The sequence below is a fragment of the Syzygium oleosum genome, unplaced genomic scaffold (genome assembly GCF_021117445.2).
Source record: "Syzygium oleosum isolate NSW1041296 unplaced genomic scaffold, Sole_v2.1 Sole_v2.20, whole genome shotgun sequence".
NCBI lineage: Eukaryota > Viridiplantae > Streptophyta > Magnoliopsida > Myrtales > Myrtaceae > Syzygium > Syzygium oleosum.
In genome coordinates, this window is record NW_026607504.1 from 2,175,559 (window position 1) to 2,194,813 (window position 19,255).

Consider the following 19,255-nt stretch of genomic DNA (forward strand, 5'->3'; position numbering starts at 1 on the left):
GATTTTCAATGAAAAAAGCTATGTCGTTATAAACGAAGAGCTATGTCGTTTTTGAGAGAGAGAGAGAGAGGGAGAGAGAGACCTGGATTTTGTTGGGCTTGAACCACAAGGACAAATCCTAAAGCTGCAAGCAAAGAAAACGAGAAAGCTGTAGTTGATCTTCCCATTGTGATCGAGCAGTGGAGATGGTCGAACAGAGAAGTGCGAGGAAGAGATGCCTGCTCGCAGTATATTAATATCACGAGCTCTCCATACAACCAACCGACCCCATCTTAGTGGCTATGGCCCAGTATATTTCATTGCTACCGAGTATTTTGTTTCCTCGTTTTCCTTTTGTGCATTTTATATTCATATAAGAAAAACAGTTTCCACCAATGACTGGTAATTAAGATTTTGATATATCTGGAGAACATGATCATAAATCTCATAAATTTGAATCCAACTCAACATAAATCCTAACGTGATTATATCGATTTTGGAAGGCATATACAGGATTGACTTGTATTCGGACGATAATTTTATTGGAAATCAGTCTCTTCTTCTATAGGAAATACTAAGAGGATACGCGACCCCATCTTCAGTTCACAGTTGACTGAGTCATGGCTACAGTACAACGAGACCAAGACTTGCGGCTGGTTCTTCGTCCGCATATGTGTCCAAGTCTAAGGACCACGATCAATGTCAATAGACCGCTTTTAATTGATGACATATGGACCATTGGTAAATTCGAAAATGATACGCACTAATTTCTATTACACATATTATTATTACAATATATAAATTTAGAGTTTTTAGTGGTATTAATAATTTTTTAATGAAATTTTAATTCCGTACGGCTTTCTTAACAAAAATTAGTTAGGGAGGTGGCACAAGACCTCGAGGAGAGCAATGACATGCTAGACCCGAATTGGAAGGTGGGCAGTAATGAAGGCGTGGGTCGATTCCTGGAGGTGATGATCACGAACAAATGTTTCATGCTTGAGATCTTGAGGACCATGACGCAGTCGATGGACAATATACGCACCCAATGACCTCATCGTCAGCAACCATGGGAAGCTTTACATAGTACCTCTCCGCTTGGTCTATTTCAAGAATCACGTTGAATTAGAACACCAATCACTCAATTCTTAATTTTTCTGTGCAAAAACCAAGGACAGAGCCAGCATAAATTGCAATTTCTTAGGTTTTTTTTAGCATTTATAGAGACCTACGAGATTATCCTCACTTGGAGGAAGATTTTTCACCCAAATAACACTTGCCCTCATCCCCCCTCTCTACGTCATCTTCCTCACCCAATCCAAAGTCTCGCAACTCCTCTTCTTCGGTGACCTCAACTCTGCTTCTACTAGGCTCTCGCTCACTATTCTGCAGGTAATCAGCTGCAATTTTAATAGTAATTTCAAGGGATTAGGGCTAGGGATTGCTTCTTCGCCCTAATTTAACCCCAACTTGTCAGTTTTGGGCAAGAACTAGGGCCAACGAGTTATTTTTTGCTGACTGGATTTCTCCGGCAAGCCACGTCAGCGGATATATAATAAATTAACGTTATGTCAGATTTTCCGGTAAAAAAAATCGCTGATGACACTTATGTAATCATTTTTTTTTATTTTATTAAAATGGCATTTAAGTGATCGTTCGAAAAGTTTTGACAATGAAATGCATATCGTACGAAAGTTATAGCACTTCTCGTGTTCTTTCCCTGATGAAGGTATAACAGAGAGTAGTGAAGGGATACGTCACCACACAATCAAACATGAAATTATCTATCATCTTTAGCTTGCCGGGATGCTGTTATTTAACATGTAGAAGGAAATCACAAGTTGAATTAGATCATCGTGATTGGGTGTTCACCTCTAACACTACTTATTTAGCATGGCGGCCGCGGTACACTTATCAACATATGAACAGTTACAACTTTAGCTAAAGATTCAAGCATGAGACTTATGTCTTCAATTAAAAAGTTTAGGAGGACGCAGAAGTTCTAATAAATGAAAGCTTATGGAAGGTCTGGTCACCCTACATACTGTTCCAAAAAAGGGTAAAAGAAACTTAGAACTTCCATAAGCATGGAGTTGGCCATTTCGTTCCAAAAAAGGGTAAAACCCGATTATGCAGCTTGAAATCAAGGGTACCATGGCATGGAGTTGGCGTTTTATCCTTCAATTACGACCGGCTTTAGCTTCAGCCATATCTAAGCCAATATATTGTTGCCAAGAGATATACGATGAAACCAGGAGGGCGGGACCAACTGTGGAATGGTGCCAGTTGATCTGGAAAGGCGCGCGGTATCAGCAAGCACAACTTTATCGGCTGGCTAGCATGCAGGGACATACTACCCACAGCAGAGATCGTATCACGTTGGAAGCCTGAAATAGATAGCCATTGCAATTTTTGTCCATTAGATATGGAAAGTAGAGATCATCTATTTTTCTAGTGCACCTGGACTAAAAGCATTTGGCGTACTATCCTTGCACAATACGGGATCCTGCGGTATATAGGAGGATGGAACGAAGAACTCGAATGGATGATAAGTGCTACCAAAGGCAAGGATCTGGCAGCTACACTTCTCAAGGTATCTTTCCTAGCGACTATTTATTGCATCTGGATGGAGCGTAATCATAGATGTTTCCAACATAAGTCACATGATGCCCCCATCATGTCAGAGGGCGAGCTTCGCACTACAAAACTTGTAGACCTTCTAGGGCAATTGTAATATTGGCTAATATATGGAGTCTCCCACACTCCATTTTTTCGTGATCATAGTCCTCTTTGTAATGCTGGGGTATGCCCCTAAGCTTTTATACGTCAACTTATGAATGGTACTTACATTTCACACCAAAAAAAATCTTAGGCTTATTTGTACCTCTTAGCATATACCATGTCTTAATAGCACGTAAGCCAAGCTTCCAAAAGAAATAATCTGCGTAAACACGTAAGGCAGTGATCATTTGGGGCAAATATTACCTAAAACATCACAGGATCTCACCCATCTAATATGAGACTTGAGGTGTCACAGGGTAAGTGTTCAATTTCCACATATACCTTGCAAGGGGAACAGTATCACGGTCAAATCCCAGAGCGGCCATTTCAGTGAAGCCGCTTACTTCCATCTCACCATTTTCCACTCTTTGGCTTGCCATGTTCATGGCCAAATACTCCTGTTGAGCTAATATGTGACTTATGTCTGGCCTCTTAATTGCAGATGGTGAAGCCCATGACTTATGTGTCCTAGACTTGCAGCTAGGTCTTCGTCAGCATGTGTCCAAGTCTAAGGACCACGATCAATGTTAATACACATCTTTTTTGATTGATGACATATTGACCATTGGTAAATCTGAAACAATATATCATGTTATGCGCTAATTTATTCTTTGCCATGTCATTATTACCATGAAATCATCTTTTTTTTTTTTTAGCTGGAGGCGTCCGACATGGAAAACCAGTAAGGTAAATTATAATAAGGAAGAGTAATTAATTGGAGGATGAGTTTTAACTCACGTTTTCAGCATTTGGCATGGCCAGAAATAATTGATTAACAACAATGTTTTCAGGGTAGACAAGAAGTTCTAGCTCCGAAATTTCTTTGCTACCTCTATATCATTTGCAACGACCACCGAACAGACCATCAATATCAACGAACCTTACCATGGTTCTAGCCGACCGCCTTCGCTTGCCATGCGTCATTACCGAAGGTTAATTTTGTTATCTGTTCTAGTCAATATTATTCACAGGAAAAAAAAAAACTTTGCAATCTAATTGGTTATGCATGGGTAACCCGAGAAACGATAAGGCATTCGTTGCTTTCAATGAAAATGATATTTCAGAAGAATTCTATTAGAAACATTAAAATCAGTGAATAAGGCTGCAAATTCAAATATAGTTAATGTGTTCTGGAAATAGCTATGTTTCTGGAAGGTCCAGTCACCCCTCGTGTTATTAAAAAAGGAAAAAAGAAGAAGGCTAGGCTTATTTGTCCCTCTCAGAATATGCCATGTCTTAACAACCGGTTCAATGTGGATAGAGCCTCCAGTTCAATGTGAACATACACTTATCAACATATGAACAGTTACAACTTTAGCTAAAGATTCAAGCACGAGACTTATGTCTTCAATTACAAAGTTTAGGAGGACGCAGAAGTTCTAATAAATGAAAGCTTATGGAAGGTCTGGTCACCCTACATACTGTTCCAAAAAAGGGTAAAAGAAACTTAGGCTTATTTGTACCTCTTAGCATATACCATGTCTTGCAGCACGTAAGCCAAGCTTCCAAAAGAAATAATCTGCGTAAACACGTAAGGCGGTGATCATTTGGAGCAAATATTACCTAAAACATCACAGGATCTCACCCAACTAATATGAGGCTTGAGGAGTCACAGGGTAAGTGTTCAATTTCCACATATACCTTGCAAAGAGAACAGTATCACGGTCAAATCCCAGAGCGGCCATTTCAACGAAGCCGCTTAATTCCATCTCACCATTTTCCACTCTTTGGCTTGCCATGTTTATGGCCAAATACTCCTGTTCAGCTAATATGTGACTTATGTCTGGCCTCTTAATTGCAGATGGTGAAGCCCATGACTTATGTGTCCAAGACTCGCAGCTAGGTCTTCGTCAGCATGTGTCCAAGTCTAAGGACCACAATCAATGTTTATACACATCTTTTTTGATTGATGACATATTGACCATCGGTTAATCTGAAACAATATATCAAGTTATGCGCTAATTTATTCTTTGCCATGTCATTATTACCATGAAATCATCTTTTTTTTTTTCCAGCTAGAGGCATCCGCCATGGAAAACCAGTAAGGTAAATTATAATAAGGAAGAATAATTAATTGGAGGATGAGTTTTAACTCACGTTTTCAGCATTTGGCATGGCTAGAAATAATTGATTAACAACAATGTTTTCAGGGTAGACAAGAATTTCTAGCTCTGAAATTTCTTTGCTATCTCTATATCATCTGCAACGACCACCGACCAAACCATCAATATCAACGAACCTTACCATGGTTTTAGCCGACCGCCTTCGCTTGCCATGCGTCATTACCGAAGGTTAATTTTGTTATTTGTTCTAGTCAATATTATTCATAGGAAAAAAAAAACTTTGCAATCTATTTGGGTATGCATGGGTAAACCGAGAAACGATAAGGCATTCGTTGCTTTCAATGAAAATGATATTTCAGAAGAAGTCTATTAGAAACATTAAAATCAGTGAATAAGGCTGCATATTCAAATATAGTTAATGCGTTGTGGAAATAGCTATGCTTCTGGAAGGTCCAGTCACCCCCCGTGTTATTCAAAAAGAAAAAAAAAAAAAGAAGGCTAGGCTTATTTGTCCCTCTCAGAATATACCATGTCTTAACAACCGGTTCAATGTGGACAGAGCCTCCAGTTCAATGTGGACATACAAAGTGATGAACATTTTGATTGGATCTTACTCATGAATAACATCACGAGACATCACTTTTTTCGACGTGGGAATTGAAATGTTACGGGATAAGTCTTGAATTTCCCCCATTTACCTTGCAAGGGGAACACTATCACAGTCAAGCCCCAGAGTGGCCATTTCGAAGAAGTTGCTTGATTCCATCTCACCATTTTCAAAGAAGCAGTATGTTAATATCGCGAGCTCTCCATACAACCAACGACCCCATCTTAGTGGCTATGGCCCACTATATTTCATTGCTACCAAGTATTTTGTTTCCTCGTTTTCCTTCCGTGCACTTTATATTCATATAGCAAAAACAGTTTCCACCAATGACTGGTGATTAAGATCTTGATATATCTGAAGAACATGATCAAAAGTTTCATGAATTTGAATCCAACTTAACATAAATCCTAATGTGATTATATCGATTTTGGAAGGCATATACGGGACTGACTCGTATTCAGACGACAATTTTATTGGAAATCAGTCTCTTTTTTTATAGGAAAGACTAAGAGGATACTCCCCAAAAAAAAAAAAGAAGACTAAGAGGATACACCGCTACCCCATCTTCAGTTCACAGTTGACTGAGTCATGGCTACTGTACAGGAAGACCAAGACTTGCATCTGGGTCTTCGTCCGCATGTGTCCATGTCTAAGTACCAAAATCATTGTCAATAGACAGCTTTAGATTGATGGCAGATGGGCCATTGGTAAATCCGAAAACGATAGGACATATCATTATTACAGTACATCATCAAATTATCTTCTTCTTCTTTTCGGCTAAAGGCATCCACCATGAAAATCAATCCGGTAAATTATGAGAAGGATGAGTTTTGACTCATATTTTCAGCATTTGGCATGGCCACAAACAATTGATTGAATACGATATTTACACGGTTGGCAAGAATTTCTAGCTTCAAAATTTCATTGCTACCAATGACCACTGCACAAACTATCGGTCTCAAAAAACATTACCATGGTTCGGACCGATCACCTTCGCTTGCCATGCATCTATCACCTTACACATATCATTGTTTCTTGTTCACACTAATGGAAAAAGGTCCGAAAATGCTCATTCAACATAGAGGTAAGACATAGTTATGCAATAAAAGTGATTTCAAGTTAAAGAGGGATAAATCGATCCTATGGGACAATAGGCTACCATCGAAAGGTCGAGGCTTCAAATGCGAAATTAAGAGGACAATGGGGGTGACGGAAAATTGTCCAAAAAGCCTTAAACATATTGTATAACGGCCAATCCAGTCCTAAACATTTCAATTTTGCCAATTCAGTCCTAAACCTTTTGACAACTAGCAAATTCAATCATAAACCTTTCAATTGTGCCAATTTAGTCCTAAATTTTTTGATGATTTGCCAATTTAGTCCTAAACATTTTAACGAATTGCCAATCGGCAATTTAGTCCTAAACATTTCTAAACATTTTGCTGACGTGGCGGTCCAATCGGCGCCAACCATCCTACGTGGTATAGCTGGCGGTGACGTGGATAATTTTTTTTATAAATATTTCCAAAATTTTTATTATTTTATTTTATTTGCTTTCTTTTTATTTTCTTTCTTTCTTCATTGAGCCGGCCACCGACAAACGGTAGAAGAAAATAAAAAGGAAAAAAAAGAAAAAAAAAGAAAAAAATATTATTAAAAATTGTCTACATTAGCGCCGGCGGTACCACGTAAATCAATTGGCATTCACGTCAGCAATATCCAGCCAAAATTAGCTGGAAAGACTAAATTGACACTGGGTCAAAATGTTTAAGGCTAAATCGGCACCATTAAAAGGTTTAGGACTAATTTAGCACAAATGCAATAGGTTTAGAACTTTTTTTACGCTTATCCTGAGTCGGGATCAATCCCTAATTTTCTTATGCAATGGGTCGCAAAAGTTTAGTTGTCGAGAAGTTGCTAATTACCCAATGGTGTCGACTCAAACTGAAGTCTCGGCTGAACTCCAAGAACGTGCCATGAGGGTGGGCCTGCTCATGCCGATTACCCCATCCATGGATAGCCCCAACCTCCCAACCACCTCCCCCAAGACTCAACTTGGAGTTCCTAGTTTCGCGGTACTAGGAATGCCATGAACTGACATAATAAGTGGAGAAAGGAGCGACGAAGGACGAAAGGATATCATTGCTAGACAGCGAGACGGAAAGAAAAGGGAAATGGGTGATGCAATTAAAGAACAAAAATTAATCTCTAACCTAAAAAGAAGCGAGCCTTCCTGGTATGGAAAAGTTCTGCTACCTTGCGAGAGGGACCTCGTGAGATGGGAGCTCCAAGGAGGTCATTTCAAAGGAACCACTTGATTTGCTCACCAAAGACTCCAACTCTGCCAATACTTGATGTATATCCGGCCTTTGAATTGCCGTTGGATGTGTACAAGACATGGCAATGTCCACTAGTTTCCAAGCCCAGTTGAAGTCGAATTCTCCTTGTAGCCTTGGATCCATAATGCTCTGTATACCACCGCTTTCAACTATCGGAATCAACCATTCAATTATGTGCATGCTGGCACTGCCATCCCGACTTCTCACTATTGCAGGTCGACCCGTGATCAACTCAGACAGTACGACTCCAAAACTATAAACATCGCTCTTCTTGTTAAAGTTTCCAGAAGAATGAATCTTGGGAGGAAAAAAAATACGGATCTTCATATCAAAGATAAAATCCTAGGCTATGTCAATATGTATATGCAAATTGAGATCCTGAACTGAACCATAACAGTAATATTGAGTTTTAGCCATTACTCAGGGTGGAGGTAGCCAGGAGTGTCCGCAGGACAAGTTGACACATGAGAGTCCTTTTCAGTTGCAAAAGCTCTAGACAGGCCAAAATCAGCTACTTTGGCTTGGAGTTCTTCGATCAACAAGATGTTAGTAGTCTTCAAGTCTCTGGATGATGGATGGCTTGCAACCATTATGCAAATAATCCAAACCTGAAATCCTCACAAAAAACGTGTAAACAATGCCAAAGCAATGATGGGAAAAAACCTACAACTGAGGATATCTCATTCGTGTACCTTGTGCTGCATCCACAACTATTTGTAGTCTGTTACTCCATGTCAAGACCTTCGGATGGTCCCCTGTTGGATGCATCTTAACTTTACGTATGAGCAAGAAATAGAGTTTTACAGGATTATTTTAGAGAAGAAAACAATAGAAAAGAACATAAATACCCACCTGATAAATGTGGCCATAAATTTCCATTAGCCATGTATTCATATATTAATGCCATGTGCTTGGACTCATTGCAATATCCAAACAGAGAGACCGAGTTTATGTGGTGAAGAATCATTAAGAGCTGCGCCTGCAGAATAAAGAGTGTGCGTTATTATAACAAATACAGAGAAGAGTCTAAGAGGAAGTTTCTGAACGAACATTTGCGTAAGTGTCAGCATAAGTTGATTTTAATAGGAAACATGATTGCATCATCATATCTAACCTCGGCTTGAAATTCCTTGTACCCTTGCCTTGATGATTCAGAGAGCATCTTCAAAGCAACTACGGTGCCGTTATCTAGTGTATCAAGATACACCTTTCCAAATCCATTTTCACCAATCATTCGTCCAAAGTTCCCAGTGATTCTTGAAATCTCTCCATACTTAAAAGGTGGATTCTTTAATCTTAGCGTCCTTTCACTAGATTCTGTACCAAAAAGGTTCCTATGAGTATTGCAACTACCACTTTGGATAATAGACTTTCAAGGCAAATAACTCCAATAGCGTTTCAACAAGTAAAAGACGTAGGAAAGGTTTTTCTGATCCCGTTTTAAGAGCTAAATTGGTGGAGAAGAGGACAAAAATCAAAAGATCTGGGCAAGGATTCTCTGTCACTTGCTTTCAATATACTGACAAATAGGTAACTTTTCTTTGCTCAGTACATATAGATAAGTTCGAGATTGCTCAATCAAACTTTCTTTTAGGGACCATCAGAATATTAAGGACAAAGTTGTACTCTCAAGTTGTTATTAGTCCTCGTGCATGGCACGATTACTTTTGAAGAAAAAAAATTAGAGACTTTATTGTCAATAAGTTAAGCTGAATATTGCACATTCTTTTTGTGATACTGATGCGACCATGCTATGGTGATCCCTGTCTCTCTCTTGTCTTCATTTTCTTGTGATCATTATGAACTCATATTACTAGCATTGCAAAATTTTGATTAAAACCAACTATCATTCATTCCTGATTGCAATGTCAATGAGATTGTAAAATGATATCCCTAGGGTGGGTGAGACGAGAAAGAAAGTTGCTGAGTTGTATATTCTCAACTAAATTATCATAGAAAAGACATTGTTGCAGATAGAACTGTACCGAAGGAAAAGCATAGTCAAGATAGTCGTCAAATGTAATGTAGGATTGCCTGAACAGGACAAGTAAGAAAACTTACCTGCTGTTCGTTTGCGTTGAATCGACCAAAGAGTAGCCGAAGCACCAAAGAGAACCACAAAGAAGCCTGAAACTGATGTTACAACTGGAACGAGGATGGTTTTTTGTTTCTTCTTCTGCAGGCAAGAATCGGCTAGGCACAGATTCACAATTTCTAAACTGCCACAAAGAATGAAGGAGCTGAACTCAAATTCCTATCTACAAAATGTCCTGATTGATTGACCAAATTCTGTCACAGTTGGCCTTCTTATTTGCTTTTAATCACAATAAATAAAACGTGCCAATTGTCTTTCCACCTATAAATGTCGCATGAGAGAGAGAGAGAGAGAGAGAGAGAGAGAGAGAGAGAGAGAGAGAGAGAGAGAGAGAGAGAGAGAGAGAGAGAGAGAGAGAGAGAGAGAACCTCATGTTTAAAGTATTGTCCACAATCCTTTTCTTGAGTGCTTCAGGAACTGTTTTAATCAGGTTGTTTCCACTTAAATTTCTGCAAATATAGCCATGATTAGCGATTTGTCCACTTGAAATCCTTTGCTGCTTCACTTAGACACAGTAACTTACATAAATTTAAGATTTGGTAACTCTGCCAGAGTTTCTGGTATTGCTCCTGTAAGCTGGTTGTTGGACAAATCTCTGGAAAAGAGCAAGTTTAGGACTCCTAATATCAAGTTAACCAGCTCCATAGCCAAAAGCAGGATGTTTCCACACACATTAGGGCAACATTTCAACAGCCTATGTCTCATAAACCACAACCTTAGTCATTAAACCATGAGTTGACTCCCAGGGGGTGCTTAATCATGAGTGACGTGCAGACACAACTAATTCAACCACGGTGATACTTACAAGTATTCCAATCTTGATAGATGTGAAAGTGATGAGACTATGTCGCCCGTCAAATTGCTTGAGCTCAATTTCCTGACCATAATAAATCAAAGTAGAGGCTGTCATTGACATCTTTATAAAGGCAGCAATTTTGGGTACAACAATGAAAAGTTTATGCAATCAATTATTCAGAACAAAAATATTTTAGGTTCTCCTGCTGTAAATGTTTTAAGAGGACCATTTACAATCGTCCATCTCATTCCTTGCATGGGTCTCCCTAACTCCTTGTTCTATATTTCGTGGTTATTATTGGTCCTAGAGTACCTAAAAAATTATTTTCAGAGGACCTAATATTTGCTCATAAACGATGCAATTTGGAACACTGAAGTCTAAAATTGGAAACGTAGGCTATTGGTGAAAGAAGTTGCACGAACAACATACCTATACATCGGAGAAGGAGGGAGCAATATGTATTGCCGGTTGATGAGTATATAGCTTGTCATGACCGACCCCTTCCAAATGGAGCAACCCCCCAATAAAATAATCAAGATGTTGACTTTTAGGGGGTGGGTGTCAACTTAAGATTTAGTTTATGAGCTCTCTCCAATAACATGTGAGGCTTAGGATGTCAAAAGCTCCCTCTTTTAAATCACTAAAGTTGCCATCATGCCCCCCTTGAACTTGATAAAAGCATGACAAAGTTCTTAGCCTATATGAGAATTCACCCTGGAAGGTTGCATTTATTCTAAATGTTCTTTCCTGTGGATATTAAAAACTTCCAGTTTTCATGATGAATGAGAATTTTTCTCAGGTATCATCAAGAAAATTAGTATTATCTGAGAAACGGTGCCAGAGGACTTACAGCGATAAAATCCTTGGAGGATTTTCATTGCTACAATTTAGACCATCCCATGCGTAATTGCTTGGTACGCATGGATCACCTTGCCAGCTTTCTCTTTTAATGTGATACATTGCTTTGATGTCATTGATTTTCCGAACAGTATATTGATTCACCTGTACGTGTTTAAGCTCCCCAAATTAAATCTCCACTTAGTTACAAGTGCACTAGAATTGATATAATAAATCGAGTTATCCAGCAACCGCAACTCGAGAGATGATATGAATGGAATACCTGAGCCAGTATTCACCATGCAAACTTGAATATAATCTCTTGGAGGAGTGTAAATAATCTCTTCGTATACATAAGACGAAGAGTTCACCATGATCCAATAGTTAACATCAATATGGAGGTCAAATGCCAGGGTTTGATTCTTGCCATCATAATCCCCATACCAAAATGAAGCCCTGACCAAATATGTGTTGCCCTTTCCTTCATCCATCATTAATGTGTAACAATTCCTTGTTCCATTGAGGAAGACCCTGAGATTCTTTGATTGTTGTTGGTTGTATTGGTAAATGACCTGGGGGGACACCTGCATGTTTGTTCTGGAATCTACAAACCCTGCATCCGCCTTGTAGTATATGTCAAGCTGATAGTCATGGTAATCCCTGGGTGCGCTGCAATCGATGCTTATGAAACCTAAATGGAGGTCAAATCAGAGACTGTCACTTGCTTTTGACTATGCATCATGAATTCGAAATATAAACAATGTTCTAAATATTTTTGATTCCTTGCGTTGTCCCTTAAACTTTTTTATCTAACTTTTTTACAACCGTATCAACAAGATAGATATTTCAGCAATGAAAATTAAGTCAATAATAATTGGCTTGATAATTGTCAGTTGAAAAGAAGTTGCGATGGAGAACGGATGGAAAAGGCTTATGTGAAAAGTTGGGAAAAATGTCGGAAAAGTCCTAAACCTATTACATCGGTGCCAATTTAGTCCTAAATTTTTTGACCTAGTGTCAATTCAGTCCTTAAGGCTGATTTTGGTTGGATATTGTTGACGTGGACACTAGCCGATTTACATGGTACTGCCGGCTCTAACGTGGGCAACTTTTAATAATTTTTCGATTTTTATTTTTATATTTATTTCTTTATTTTTCTTTATTTTTCCTTCCCTTTCTTCTTCCTCTAGCCGATTGCAGAGGCAACCGGCCAGAGGCTAGGGCCGGTGAGAGCGGCCTCGCGCTGGACTGGCGAGGGTCGAGCCACGCCAAAACCAAATCCAGTGAGGTTGTGCCTCGTCTAGTCACTGGTGAGGGCGAGGACGAGGGCAAGGTTTGACCTCGCCAGATCTGGCGAGGTCGTTCTTTGCCCATGGCCGGTGAGGCTCCACCCTCACCAAATCTAGCGAGGGCGGGCCTCATAAAAAATAAAAAATTCAAAAAAATATTAAAATATGATTAAAAGTTATCCACGTCAGCGCCAACGATGTCACGTAAGCCGCCCGACATCCATGTCAGCAATATCCGTCTTAAATTAGCCAGAGGGACTAAATTGGTATTTGGTCAAAAGGTTTATGACTAAATTGGTACAAAAAAAAGTTCAGAAATAATTTGGCATAATTACAATAGGTTAGGACTTTTCTGACACTTTTCCCATGAAAATCTTTAAAACAGAGATGTCATTTGCAAAAATAAAGTATGCTAGAGGATGTTACACTAGGATTTATAAATGTTTCCTAGAGAATCTCGAAGGGACTTAACTTTGCTAAATTCTTAAATTTTAGCTCAAAAGATTGCTCTACGTAGCTTTAAAACCGTTAAAACTTCTAGAGCTCGACTTTACCTAAATACTAGGCGCTCATTTTTGAAATCAAATTGGAGCATGACTACGTTCTGTCTTTTGCTTGAAAGGTCGATCACTAATGGAAAGAAAGGTAGACACTGAATCATCACTGTGACCTTTTCTAGAATCCTGCTTATCTAATGCTTAACTCTTCACAATTCAATCATCATTACGTGCGCACGCGAGAGAGACAGAGGGAGAGAACCTGGATTTTGTTGCCCGCGAGCGATGACTCCTAGAGCTAGACAACCGACCAAGACCTGCAAAATCTCTAGCATCTTTCATGGCATATCAAACCATCTCCGTTTCAGAGAGAGAGAGAGAGAGAGAGAGAGAGAGAGAGAGAGAGAGATTTGTAAGTACATTGCCACATGAAGCATAGCTTAGAGCCACTAATATAGAGTGTTAACTCAGTAGACTCGGTTTGCTATCTTGCACATCCATTGGCTTATGCACATGCTTGACCTTGTCATGATTATGTCCCATTGCTTGGGTATCCTTGCACGTGCTGATGGGAGCACGGATGTTTCTAAAAGCTTCCATTATACAGCAATTAGGAGGATCAAATATGAAAAGGACATTGGGCTGTTTATATATATATGTATTGTTATGCTATCACTATATTGTAGTTTTCACGCCTGCATGACCTACTCTAACAAAGGCTACTTCACACACACACACACACAAAATATATATAAATATATATTTATATTTATAAACACATTGTTATGCCATCACTATATAGTAGGTGCTTGAGGGCTACTATATAGTGATAGCGTAACATTTGTTAGGATAGGTCATGCGGGTGCGTGAGGGCTACTATATAGTGATAACATAACATTTTCATTCGATCAACACGTGATATCAGCGTGTATATTCTCGTGCATGTATGCTCCTCATGACCAAAGGGTCTCTTATTAAAAAGTTCATGTTTTGTTGGTACAATTTTATTTTAAAATTAAATTTACTAATTCTCGTGTCTTTTTGGCGCACCCAAAACTAAATAATATTTTAGTATTGCATTAAGTGCAAACTCAAACTTATTGGAGGTGTTAATATTTTGTCCATGGTAATGACGAACAATTAATAACTATACCTACCTTAGAACTAATTGGACGAAAGAACAATTTAACAGGTTTTTGGTTAACTTGAATTGAAAAGGCATTGATGTTTCTCACCAAAAAAAAAAAAGAACATATAGAGTGTTTTGTCCAAATACTGGGTGAGGAATTGGGACAGTCTATAAATGAATTCCGAAGCTTGAAATGAAGGGAAAATAGCCAATCAATTTTAAGCATATTGTAAGTTGTCAATTCAGTTCTAAACTTTTAATTTAGACAATTTAGTCCTAAACCTTTTATGATTTATCAATGTAGTCTTTTCAATCAATTTAGGCCATAAAATGCTGTTGTAGAGGTTTAGTCAATGCCGGCTATCCTATATGGTACGGCTGGCTGGCGATAATTGTTGAAGAAATGAATCAAAACGACATCATTTCAAAAAAATTTAAATTGATTTTTTTTTCAATTCTTTTCCAAGTATTCATCTTCTTCCGTGTGTCTTCATCTCCTTCCACCTCATCGCCAAGAACGATATCCATGCAATGAATCTGCGCTTCATCACCACCGACATGCTCTACAAGCTCATAACGCTGGCTGTCCTCGGCCTCTGGGCCAGTTTCACCCCGATCTTGGAGACCATACGAGGCCGCGCAACGAAGGTTTGAGGTCGCTTGAATGCCTCCATTAATGGAGTCGACGGGCTTGGATGTCCTGCGCGAGGTGGAGTCCACGAAGAAGACGACCGCTATATCATCTCATCCAGTGTTTGCAGGCCGAATTCCTCATTGTTTAAAACTCCTAAATCGGGCGACTCGGTTTTCAGAGGGTGCGTGTTAAATTCGCCATTGATTTGTTGGTCAAAAAGCTCTGTCCCGTTTCTTGTGATTAGATTAACAACTGAAAGTTCTAAAGCTCGACTCTGCCTAGATACTAAATGCTCAGTTTTGAAATCAAATTTGAGTATGACCATTTCTTGTCTTAAACTTGAAAGGTCGATCGGTAACAGAATAAAGGGTACCCACAAAATCATCACTGTGCCCTTCTCTAGAATCCCTTTTATCTAATGTCCCAACTCTTCACAATTCAATCAATGCTGCGCGCGCGCGAGAGAGAACCTAGATTTTGCTGCCCGCGAGCGACAACTCCTAGAGCGAGACAACCAATCAAGACATGCAACATCTTCAAGATCTTCATGGCACATCAAATCTTTCTTCACATTCACAACGGACAAATTGAGATACTTGATTTTACCTCTCCATTTTTTCAAAAGAAATATTTGCTGAATATTCCTCGCAAGATATTGTGAAATACCTAATTAGAAAAAAGCCAAAGATAAACAATCAATGACAAGTGGTGTATACTTTTTCCCGTTTAAAACAAATCGCTCATCAGCTTTGCCGAGTATATAGGCCAAGTTTATAAATTTGTAATTTCCAGGTCAATTGTTTTTTTCCCCGTTTTTCTTTTGATAATGGCAAAGACTTGATCTACAAGGTCTATGATCATCAGTTCAATCCACAAAACAATTTGAGAGAAACACACCCCGTAAGAGGCACCAATACATCAAAAGATACTGCGAGAGATCATTAATTTACAAAGAATTCACAGGAATTAGCTTACCATTTCAAAAAGCTCTGTCCCATTTCTTGTAATCACGTCCTTAATTTGTTGGTCAATAGCTTATACAGGGATTACTGAAAACCGCATTTGCTTATGTGATGTAAGTGAAGACCAAGAGACGGTCATGCCAAATTTGTCTACTTCGGTGGAACCATAAAACAGAGAACATGAAGAAGTTTCCATATGCATGCGCATTCCTAACTCGATATTTTAAAGAAAAGTGGGAATTCTCTATAGGGGTCATGTGTTTTCGCTAGCGAGTTACCGAGGGTTTGAAGTAAATAGATCTCGCTGAAGAGAAGTTACTTCAAAGGGATCGCTTCTCTTGCCATTTCCCAATGGTTGGCTCCTCCCAGAACCAACTTCAGATGCCAAACACTCCTTTAGTTCCGACAGCACACAACCTATATCCGGCCTTTGGATCGCTCTCAAAGGCACGCAAAATATGGCCATCTCGACAGCTTTCCATGCCCTTCAGCAGTCATTGCAGCCATCATCCAATAGAAAGATGCAATATATGAGATGTGGACAAGGTAGAGCACAATGTTAGATTAGGAAATAGATAATTAGATAACTAATCATATCTGGTGATTATCTAATGTATCCTTTAAGTACAACAACCTGCAGGAACAGGGTACTTTTGCCAACACCAGGATCACCTCCCACCAAGATTAAGAAACCTTTAGAGCCACAATGCAGCAAAATCAATAGCTTTGATAGAACTGAATTCTTCAAATATTCCGTATATCCCAGGTGAAAGTTCTACAGCTGCAGATTCATGCGGACCATACAACAAAAAAAGTAGGCCAAACCTGGCACGAGACCACCACCTAGCACTCTCAAAACCACCTCTCCAAAGGGTCCCTAGCTAAATATCAAGCATCCAAGAGATCATTTAATCGACGGAATTACGGGGACACAAGTTGTTCTTCCAAAATCTATTAATAGAAGTACTAATGTGTTAGAATAATCAGCATGAATGGTTGGTTCTCTGTCGCTGCTTCTGACCCGGCGGGTGGCAGGGTCGTAGTCATTGTCAACGGTGTGGGCAGTGTCGCTCGTCTCTGACTTATAACTCGAGGAGAAGGATGCGAGACTGGGATTTTGCGAGAGAAGGCGGTGATTTGTGGCGTGAATACTGCAGTAGAAAGCGACGGATGTGGCTTTAGTGGTGGGACTGAGGAGGTGCTTGTGGGTGCAGAGTGTTCGCAAAGTTCTCATTTCTGATGCTTGCGTGACATAAAAAGAGAGCGCGAGAATATCAGAAAGACGGAATATTAGCAGAGTTCAGAGCGAGAGGAGGACGAAGAAGTCAGCACGAAACCCCGCGAAGTTCAAAAGTCAAGGGAAGCTTCGGACAGGTAAGAAGTAGAGAGGATCATCAGACATCAGGCATCAGGTCAGGGCTCATGTCTTCGTTTTCCCACACACTAAAAAAAAAGAACGTAATTGAGGAGTCATATTATAGAATCACGCCAAAAACTTGTTAATTGCTAATTAAAAAAATTTAAACTATCATGTCGTCTTGTCTCGTCTTGTCTTGTGTCATAGTTGAATTTTCTCATTGCAATTCACGTTTTGTTGTCTCATTTATACTAATCATATAAAATAAAGAAGACCTCAATATTTTTTCTTTTCCTATATGCACTTCATTGCTTATTTCATAATATATCGTATCTGACTTGTCAATTAAAAATACTATTTCATTTTTCATGTGTTTTTATTGGAAAATTTGAATCTTCTCGGTGACTTCCTTGAAAGAATTGCAAATCTTGCATCATATTTCTCTTTTATTCTATATTTAAACAATATCCTTGTAGACTCTTATGAATTAATTATTTGGTGATTTAAATTTGTTGTTTTTTTAAAGAACAGAAGGAGAATTGACAGCAAAATCTGTATTTTGCAGCAAGACAGAATGTATTGGAAGGGAACTTCTATATCTATTCAGAAAATTGAAATTGCTTAAATACAGACTAAAGCTTTTCCACTAACTACACTTTGCCCACTAACTAACAACTTGCTTGGTCCACAAAACCAGCAACAAACTAACAGAGCAGTTAAAGAAAACATGCAGCTAAACACTCCTACAAAATAGGACTGACCAAGTAAAACCACAACTAATTAACCCCTAGATAATAGGACATCAGCAAACTGACTAAATAGAAAATAGATAGTGCAGCCTTGATACAACAACACTCTCCTCCTGGATCAAGTGCTGCACACTCCTAGCTTTGCCCTGAGAAGTTCAAATCGACCAACATGAAATGACTTAGTGAATATATCTGCAATTTGGTTTTCTGAACTACAGTACACCAGCTTCACCTCTCCAGCCTTCTGCACTTCTCTCAAGAAGTAATACTTGACCTTAAAATGCTTTGTTCTTCCATGAAATACTGGATTCTGTGAAATGGCCATAGTAGCTTGATTATCCACAAATACTGCTATGCCTTCTTCTTGCTCCAAATGCAAATCATCCATCAGCTTCTTTATCCATAATGCTTGATTCACAGCTGCAGTAGCTGCAATGAACTCAGCTTCTGCAGTTGATTGAGCCACTATTTCCTGCTTCTTTGAGCACCAGGAAAAACATGCCGACCCAAATGTAAAGCAATACCCTGAAGTACTTCTCATATCATCCACAGATCCTGCCCAGTCACTATCAGAATACCCTTGCAACTTAAACTCCTGAATTCTGCAAAACTTAATTCCATATGAAAGAGTACCTTTCAAGTACCTCAACACCCGCTTTGCAGCTACCATATGCAACTCACTTGCACAATTAAGGAATCTAGACAAGACACTTACAGTAAACATGATGTCTGGCCTAGTTGCAGTGAGATACATAAGACAGCCAATCAAACTTCTATAAACTCGTTCATCTGCAAGTTCTGATCCATCCTTCTTTTGAAGCTTTTCCTTCTGACCCATTGGAGTACTTACACTCTTGCACTCCTCCATATTGAATCTCTTCAGGATCTCCTTCATGTACTTCTTCTGACAGATAAAAACTTCATTCTGAGTCTGCATAACCTCCATCCCCAAAAAATACGACATCTCACCAAGATCAGTCATTTCAAACATCTTCATCATCTCTTGCTTAAATGCAGTAATCTGAGCACTATTACTCCCTGTCACCAGCATATCATCCACATAAAGAGACACCACCACTAAGTCAGATACTAACTTCTTGACATATAGAGTGGATTCACTGAGGCTTTTCTTGAAACCCAG

The 19,255-nt window shown here is 39.1% G+C and overlaps 1 protein-coding gene and 1 pseudogene across 1 annotated transcript; both read right to left on the minus strand.

Moving 5' to 3' along the window:
* Positions 1 to 7,596: 7,596 nt before the first annotated feature.
* On the minus strand, positions 7,597 to 11,633 carry LOC115664980 (receptor-like protein kinase At3g21340; annotated as a pseudogene).
* Positions 11,634 to 11,658: 25 nt separating this feature from the next.
* LOC130140638 (probable LRR receptor-like serine/threonine-protein kinase At4g29180) lies at positions 11,659 to 15,595 on the minus strand. The gene is made up of 2 exons (XM_056320563.1): positions 15,517 to 15,595; positions 11,659 to 12,188 (listed from the first exon to the last, which is right to left on the minus strand). Exons 1-2 carry the CDS (start codon positions 15,593 to 15,595, stop codon positions 11,659 to 11,661), a joined length of 609 nt encoding a protein of 202 aa, XP_056176538.1.
* Positions 15,596 to 19,255: the final 3,660 nt, after the last annotated feature.

Bases quoted from the DNA above. Each gene is read 5' to 3' on its own strand.
- LOC130140638 (XM_056320563.1), bottom strand. From the start codon at position 15,595: ATGAAGATCTTGAAGATGTTGCATGTCTTGATTGGTTGTCTCGCTCTA. The intron at 12,189-15,516 runs GTTCTCTCTCGC...ACCTCCATTTAG, and splicing joins TCGCGGGCAGCAAAATCTAG to GTTTCATAAGCATCGATTGC.